Source organism: Antrostomus carolinensis, unplaced genomic scaffold (genome assembly GCF_000700745.2).
Source record: "Antrostomus carolinensis isolate BGI_N321 unplaced genomic scaffold, ASM70074v2 scaffold35861, whole genome shotgun sequence".
Lineage (NCBI taxonomy): Eukaryota > Metazoa > Chordata > Aves > Caprimulgiformes > Caprimulgidae > Antrostomus > Antrostomus carolinensis.
The window spans coordinates 350-8,855 of NW_010295499.1; the positions used below are offsets into that span (position 1 = coordinate 350).

The following is an 8,506-nucleotide window of genomic DNA, read 5'->3' on the forward strand; positions in this document are numbered from 1 at the left end:
CTAGGGATGCTCACCTTTGTGAGCAACCAAACCCATGGGCACCCACCACCATTGACACCCAAATCCATAGGCACCCAACTTTGGATGCTCAGCCCTGTGGGCACCCAAATCCATAAACACCCACCTCTATGGATGCTCAACCCCATGGGCACTCAAACCCATGGGCACCCACCCACACTGACACCCAAGCTCACAGTCACCCACCCTAACTGACACTGAAAGCCATGTTCATCCAACCCTATGGATGCTCACCCCTGTGGGCACCCAAATCCGTAAGAACCCATCTCTATGGATAATCATCCCTGTGGGCACTCAAACCCATGGACATTCACTCCTGTGGCCACCCAACCCCACACCCAACCCCACGGGCACCCAACCTGTGCATCCACCCTCACAGGCACCCACTTCAGCAGCACTTATCCCCATGGGCACCCTAATACAATGGGTCCTCACTCTGTGCACCCAACCCCATGGACACAAACCTCACCGAGCACCCACCTCACCAACACCCAACCCCACCACGCACGCGCCTCACCAAGTGCTCACCCACAAACACCCACGCCAACGGGTACCCTCATCAGTCAGCACCCTCACCAGTGGGTGCCCACCTCACCACAAGGTACCCACACCACCAAGGACCCACACCAGCACCCATCCAACCCACCTGGACCTTTTAATTTTGGAGCTGGTAGTTTCCTGTTCCAAGGTTCTGCAAGGAAACCTGTGGCACAGGCGTCACCTCCCCGCGCGGCTCGTCACCTCACCTCCAGCTCTCGCACTTTACAAAGCCAACACTGCGGAATAAAGTAGGAGGCAAGATTGTTTATTACCGCAAGCAATTTTAATACAAAAATGTGTCTGGTTTGGAAACAATTCATTGGTAGAGCTTCAGTTTTGCCTCAATTTCATCCAATTGAGAGAATCACACAGCAACACGGTCAGAGCCGGAGAGGAACAATTATTTAATAAATACAGGAGCTCTGGAGAGCTCTCCCCAACCCCACCACCCCCAGCTCATCTCCTGGTCACTTGGTCAGTTTGATTTTATTACAAAGAAAAAAGTAGCGTACAAAAGCGAGACAGGACTTGTAGCGAGTGTGCTGGTGAGACTCATTTCAAGGACAAGCGACTGTGCGTGTTAAAGTCCAGATTTCTTCTAGGAGCAGAGGTCACATCAATCTCAGCCTGGTTGGAAAGTGGAATGACCAGTTAAATAATAAATAGGAAAAAAAAAAATAAGAGAGAGATGTGGATAAATAGTGATTCTGTAAGGAACATCTTGGGTCGGTCTCTTAGATCATCGATTCAGAAGAATCCTCCAATTTGTAGGACCCACCACCGCTAAAGGATGTATCCGAGTGATCCAGACCTGCAATCTTACCAGCGTGCTCTCCTCCGGCCAGCTTCAGCGTGAGCCCCCTCCCCAAACCCCTCCCCACGTGTTTGTTCACTAAAAAAAACCCCCCCGAAGTTATGGGGACAGTATTTTTCAAGACAGCAATTGTCATGAGCTTCGCTGTAGTGTGTGCAAATTTTATTAAGTCAAACTCCCGCTTTCTTCAGGTAAAACCACGTAGCTTTTTAAAAAAATGGAAACATAACCCCCAAGTCCCCTCACCTCACGTTTCTCTGGTTGAGGTATCTGTGATTTACAAAAAAAAAAGAGAGTTCCTTGAACACTGTAGGATTCAGGTCTTTGTTTTTAAATATAATTTACCTTGCTGAGACAGCAAGTTAAGTTTATAAAGATGCATTTAGGAAACAATCCTAAAAGATAAAGCAGGTTCACACCCTGCACCGCGCAGAAATCCTATTTATATTTTAGTTTTTCTTTACACTTTCACATCTTGACCTTTTTTTTTTTTTTTGCTTCCTTTTTTTTTCTTTTTCTTTTTTTTTTTCTTTTTTCTTTTTTTTTTCTCTTTCTCCCACATTTCAATTTTCCAGGCCCCTCTCTAAACAGGGGTCACCAAGAGGCAATTTTTATCTACATAAATATTCACATGAAAATAGTAACTTACAAAAAAAAAAAAAAAAAAAAAAATACTAATTGTATAAAGTTGGAAATAAGGCAGCTTCATAACACAACTTTTCTTTTACACTTTTAACAATATAGTTTCTCCCATTTAGAATAAATATACATCCAATGTACGTAGCAGGGTTAAAAATTGGACACAGTTTGGGTTTTCTTTCTTTCAGGAGGGCGCGGGTACAGTATTATCTTTTAGGGCCTGGAGTTTTTGGGGTGGCAGTGGTTGTTTTCTTGGACATGGTTGGGATTTTGGAGGGTTTGGCCATTCCCCGGCGCGAGCCGCCCTGCCCGCCGGCCACGCTGCTTTCCGAAGTGTCCGAACACGCCGATTGTGTTTCCAACAGGTCAAAATCGGAGGCGTCGCTTCCCCGCCGGCTGCTGGCCCGGCTCCCCGTGCGGCTCCCGGCGCGGCTGGTGGGACGACTGGCTGCTTTTTTAGGATCTGTAAAGGGAGCCACAAGCACTGTGAGCCAGTGGGAGGAGGAGGATGAAGATAATGATGATTCCTCTCCATCCTCAGACCAACCAGCACCCAAAACCCCCAGCATCACCCATTGTGGGGAGCGTGAGAATGTGTATTGGTGTACCCTGAGAGGACGGTGGCAACTGAAGGGATACATGTCTGGAGATATGAGAAGCACCTGCATCAACAAGGCCTGAGAAAGGAACCTTGAAGTGTATCCAAAAGATGTACCCTGGCAAGCAAACAGGAAGGGATGCAGGCAAAGTCCACCAGCCAATTAGGGGCATGTGAACTGCTCGTGCTGTGAGTGAAGAGCCAAGAACATGTTAACAGGGGTGGGTGATTTCAGGGTATAAATATAACTGTCTTAGAACAAATAAATGGCTTCTTGCTTGATCATATTGATCGTGTGGCAGAGTCCATGACTGAGTTCCCGCAACCCGCGTGTGGCTGTGTTCAACCACCTACCCAGCACCCCTGAAACTGGGAGGTTCATCATCAGGACTCATTAATTCCTGAGTTTTTAATGAAGCAGCAGCGTGTCCTCACGCCACAAAACCCCTGCAGTGTCCCCTTGCCCAGGCAGGGACACAACGGTGGCCACCAGCCTCCCCGACGTGCTGGGAGGTCCCTAAATATTTCATATTTTCTCTGCCAATTTAAGCAACCGAGTAAGAAGAGCAGGAGCAGAAATTTTGGGGTCTTTTTTGCACTTAACTTACCTGTCCGACTGGTTTTGGCACCTGTAGAGACTGGTGAGGAGCTGTTACTGGTGTCCCCAGCCAAGGAGGTTCGGCTGGAGTGGAAGGTTGGTCGCTTCAGCTTGCTGCCCGCAGAGGGAGTCACCTTGGGAGGAAGCACACACAGAGCATCTTTTAGGTGTCACCTGGGCTGTAACGGGCCAAGATCACATCTGAGATCAGTAACTCAGCAAAAAAGATTTTGACATTGAAGGAAAACCCCATCTTAATGGTCAAGGAGAACACAAGCCGTTGTTTCAGCAGCGGTTAATGAAAAAAGTCTGGATGCTGAAAATTTGGAGGGCAAGGCGGTTTGTGTGCTGTGGGCTGACACACAGATAATTCTGTTTGGGAAAAAATAGAAATAGAAAAGCAAAGCTGCTATCCATCCGTGAAGGATGGCATCACCTGGGCTCAAAAGCTCCCCAAAGAGAAGGTGAAATCTTGTAAAAATAGGTGTTTTTGCATTTAAGCATCTCAGGACCATTTTAGAAGGTCGAATACAACGCAGCGCCTTGAGAACCAGATCCTGTTGTCAGGAGGTATCAGCGCAGCGCGGTGCTGTGAGGTGGTGGGACGTCACCCAGTGCTGGTGACCCAGCCAGGTCTCTGGACCCACCACCCAAGGGCAGAAGAATTGGAGCAGCGAGGCACCAGCGATGACCAAGGACACAAAAAGAAGTCAATCCACTTTGGTCCCTCAGGGCTTTCCTTGACCTTTAAGATGTTGCAAATGAAGATGAAGGGTTGGAAAAGCAGCAGAAGAGGCAGCTCTGCTCCCACCGCTGCAGAAGAATGCCAAGGTGCTGGCAGGACAGGGTGCCAGCAGGGCAAGGGCACCTGGATCCAGTTGGAAAGAGCAGCTCCAGTTTCTATACATCAACCAAAGCTCTGGGTTTGGGGCAGCGCTGGAGGGAAGCGACTGCCCATGGTGTCCCCTGTCCCCTGGGGTTTGGGGAGGCATCACCGTGGGGACAGCCCCAGCTCAGCTGCATCCCCGGACAGATGGACATTAACACCGCAGAGCGTTTCCCAATGAGCTTTAAAGCAACAGCTGGAGAGGTTTCCCTCCACCCCAGGTGATTTTTGTGGATTTGAGGAAATTTAGGAATTGGGAAATGGTGTGAAACTGGAGCTGCAGTAGGGGAGAGGGCGGTGGGAGAGGGGCAGCCCCTCCGGGCACCGGGGGAATGAAAATCCATTGACACGTGATTGCGACGGTACCGTTCTCATCATCAGAGATCTCGATTCTTGTCCTTGATCCTATTTTATTGACATGTTAAGAGCAGCAAGCAGGCAATTTAGGGAAGATGGGGCAGTGCTCCTGACCTTCTGATGATTTTAAATCATTCCTTTTCTGCGTGAAAGCATCGCCGAGCAAGACACAGTTATCTTGCCGGCACACACCGTGAATCACCCGAGATCTACCCGGTCATTCTCATCATCGATTCACAAGGTCAAGAAAGTCCATGAGGAGGCTGAAACTTTAGGGAGATCAAAGTCTCAGCCTGAATTCATCCTCCTGGGAACATCCATCAAGCTGGTGACAGTGCCGGACACACCAGACGTGCTTCAAGACGGTGAGAAATACAAAGCGCTTCATAAAAACGAAGGCGAGGTGGTTACTGCGCATGCGCTGCAGCTGATTTTCAAGTCTCAACTCGGCTACCAGATTTCAATTTGGTTTTTTGAAAGCCAAAAACAGCCTCTTTTCAACGCTTCAAAGCTATTAAAGCTCAGAAAAAACGAGAGGAGAAACGTCCCTCCCGTGGTTTGTAAAGGGGAATTACAAACCGTCGCGCTTTATTCGGAGGTCGATTTTTGTATTGAATCCGAGTTAGAAACTCATGAAAAACGCCACCAGCCCGAGCGTTAGCGGTGCTAACAAGCTGCTCTATCACAAGGAAAGGGTTAAAACAGGCAAAGGAGCAGAATTTCTTGGTGCCAGGGGCACTCCAGCCTGTCGGCAGGTCCTCGGGGCTGCCAGCCCATACTCTACCTCGGCGCTCGAGAGCTGGAAGTCGGAATAATCGAATCCCCTCAGAGGGGTGCCCGCTTTACTGTTTATCAACCAGGGTTTGTCATAACATCGAGAGAAGTGATGTGGAGTCTGTGAAATGGAAAATCCAAGGAAGGGAGAGGTGGGATTGAGTAGAAAAAAAAAAAAAAAAAGGAATGGAAAAAAGTATCTGGAATGGGGGAAAACGGCACTAAAATGAAACGAGAACCAAACTGGAAATATATAAATTAAAATAAAGGGGAAAAAACCCAAACAGATGATGAAATAAAACAGGCACAGGTGACCAATGTGGTGGGAAAGGAGAGACGATGGGCGATGGCTTCTTCCTGCACACCGGCCTGACACCACGGCTGCGGCACAGCCCTGCCTTGGGGACCAAGAGCCTTCAGCTGCACAGTGAGACCCTAGGACCCTCCTGTGGAGCTGTGAGCACCCAGCCTGGGCTGAAAACCTGTCCTGCACCATCCCACCCCACCCATCCCACCTGGACAACAGGGTTCTTCCTGCAGACAGCATCAACATCTCCTAGAGACCACAGTAGCCATCAAGCCCCCAAGTCCCAACCTTCCTCCTCCTCCATACAGCTCCTGCAGCTCCTCATCGCGCCAGGGCGGGTTCAGAGGCTGCTGGTTTCTAAAGGAGAGGAAAGAAGAAGGTTTCACATGTGAACCCCACCTTGGCCTGGAGTTGCAGGAGAGGATGGCATGGAGTCACAGCTGTGGTTGCTCTGGCTGGCGCTGGAACTGGATCGTGTCGGGGAGGCTGCCCGGGAGGATGGTTTTGATCTTCGGCCTCGCGATCGGAACGGGGTCATTCCCTGGGAGGCTCCCTCTGGCAAGATGAATTTCTCTCGGAGTTCAAGGTTGGTCCGTCCTCGTGCTGGAAGGAGACAAAGGAGAGGAGACCTGAGGTTCACGTGAACCTGACATTGTTACTGGGGCTCAGAAGCTCCAGGGGTGGGAGCGCGTGTCCTTGCGATGTGTCCCAAAGCCCATCTCCGAGGGCGAGCAGACGGTAGCGAGACCATCCCAACTCTGTTCCTCCACCCTAACCACCTCCTGCCACAGATCAGCTCGTTGAGAAACTGGCTGATTAAAAGCTGCCTGAGGCCCATGAGTTCATACTGGAGGCTCTACTATTCTCTAGTGTCTTGGGGAGAGCAATCTCAATGGCCTTTAAACATGGCATGTTAAAACAGCGGCCGAGGTCGTCTTTAACACAGCTTAAAAACAGTAAAAGCAGCTTTGAAAGGTTGCAGTTCTGCTCTCTCACAGCTCTGGGCAGCTCTTCATCAGGTTTTGGAGAGAGAAGAGGGAGAGAAGTTAACACCATCCATTAAAAACCAACTTGTAAATTTTCATCCCAATGCCTCAAAGAGCTGTAGGGTCTCCCTTCAACAAGCAAGGGGCAACCAAGGAGGAAGAAGGTCTGTGGACTTCATCTCCTGGGCCAGCTGATGCACGTCAACGTGTTTCATACTCATGGCATCTGATCAGAGAGCAAGGGCACGGACCGAGCCCTGCAGGACATGGAAGAGGTTTTAGAGTGGATGCATTAGGGAGCAGAAATCCAAGGAAGCAGTCACAGAAGGGAAGCACCACACTGAGATAACCAAGGGATGGAAACAACCTCCATGTCAGCACTGTAAACCAGCTGTTGTGAAGCACCAACGGGGGGAGGTTGGAGGAGCAGGAAAACTCTGAAGGTTCCCCAAAGCGAGCAGCACACACTGTAAATCATGTTGCTTTCAGCAACAGCCGTTAGACAGCAGGAGCAAGGAAGGGTTAGGCAGCAGCTTGAAGAACATTTCCCAAGCAATTAACATCTCAGAGACCCCAGTGAGAGATGGACATATGGAGTACAGACCCCAGCTCTCTAAAATACACAGTGGGCTGCGTATTAAATGTTCCTTTCCTGCTGGAGCAATGGGGCAGGAAGGAAGGAAGGGTTCTGGTCCCCTCTCATGGGTTCCTGCTCTCTTCTTTGCCAGGGCAGAGCTGCTCAGCCCACCCGTGAACCACACTGGGGGACGCTCCTGCGAGAGCTCCTGGCTACGTGAAACAGAGATGGACATTTCTGATGGGAGAACGTGTTGGATTCCTGTCTCCTTGCACCTTGGTGCACTTCATTCCTGGCCATCCCCCTTGCTAATCCTTCTCTTTCCCCTGGTCACAGCTCTCGGCTGGTCGCAGCAGAGCATCGCTTCCAGACCAAAAACTCTCACCTCAAGACTGATGGTTTTGGGAAAGAGGTGAGCCCAGCTCCCACCTGTTATTTGGATAACTCAGACCAGCTCTAGTACCATCTGGTCATTCACAATCACAACAGACAAGTTCTCAAACTCCCTTTACTGGGTGAGAAGACACCAGTTGTATAAAAACCCAGGAATTGCCTTACCTCTGCAAGGATCATTCTTCACTAAAAATTCATCCAGGGCCATCCATCCTCCACCAACACGAACCATGACCGTGCTCCTCAGGATACGGACCAGCCGCAGCTGCTGGGAATCGCCGAACTGCGGAGCCAAAAACCAGTTTAGATAAAGGGGGACACAACAAGGGACACTGGGCTCCTTCCCACAGCGGGCTGCACCAGGGCAAAGCTCTTGGAGATGCTCAGTGTGGTCCCAAATGCTTTTATTCAGCTATGTCCTGGTTTTGCTGAAACCACCACAATCTGGTTTTTGGTGGTTTTGAGTGAAACCACCACAATCTATTGAATATTTTTAAGGTTTCTCCAGACAGGTTCTTCTGGAAGAAGTGCAGCCTAGTACCAACTTACAGGAGTTTTTCTGCTGCGTGGTTTTAAGGTGATGAAACTATCCAAACCCTTTAAAGTTGGAAAGAGAGAATTTCTTAGAGCAGCAAATGAGAACTTGGAATTTGCTCTTTAGATGGGTTTTCTCAGCCAGAATTGTAATTTTTCCTTTTAATATGAAGGAAATAGAGGCTGGCAATGCAATGACCCTCCTGGTGCAGCCCACGTGGAGCAGAGCCAGCTGATCCTGATCACCAAGCACCGGTGAATCAGCCAGGCAAGCAGTGCTACATCACCACCGAGCAAGAAACCTCTCCTCATCAAGTCTGAAGTCCAGGGATCTCACTGAGCCTCACACTTGATCCCACCACCCAGAAAGCCCCCGCGCCGCAGAGATCACCCAGTGAGGATGTTTCAGTGAGTGCAGAGTGATGGGAATCCAGGCAGGAATCCCACAGCAATGTTGATTAGTGACTGCAATGTTCATTAGTGAT

At 49.6% G+C, this 8,506-nt stretch overlaps 1 protein-coding gene across 1 annotated transcript; it reads right to left on the reverse strand.

Annotated features, from left to right (window-relative positions):
- Positions 1-2,217: 2,217 nt before the first annotated feature.
- On the reverse strand, positions 2,218-7,770 carry LOC104532736 (microtubule-actin cross-linking factor 1-like; the record flags this gene model as incomplete). Its single annotated transcript, XM_010178006.2, has 5 exons — positions 2,218-2,474; positions 3,218-3,341; positions 5,235-5,345; positions 5,926-6,134; positions 7,653-7,770. Coding segments are annotated over 5 exons (819 nt in total), but the record flags the coding sequence as incomplete, so codon positions are not given.
- Positions 7,771-8,506: the final 736 nt, after the last annotated feature.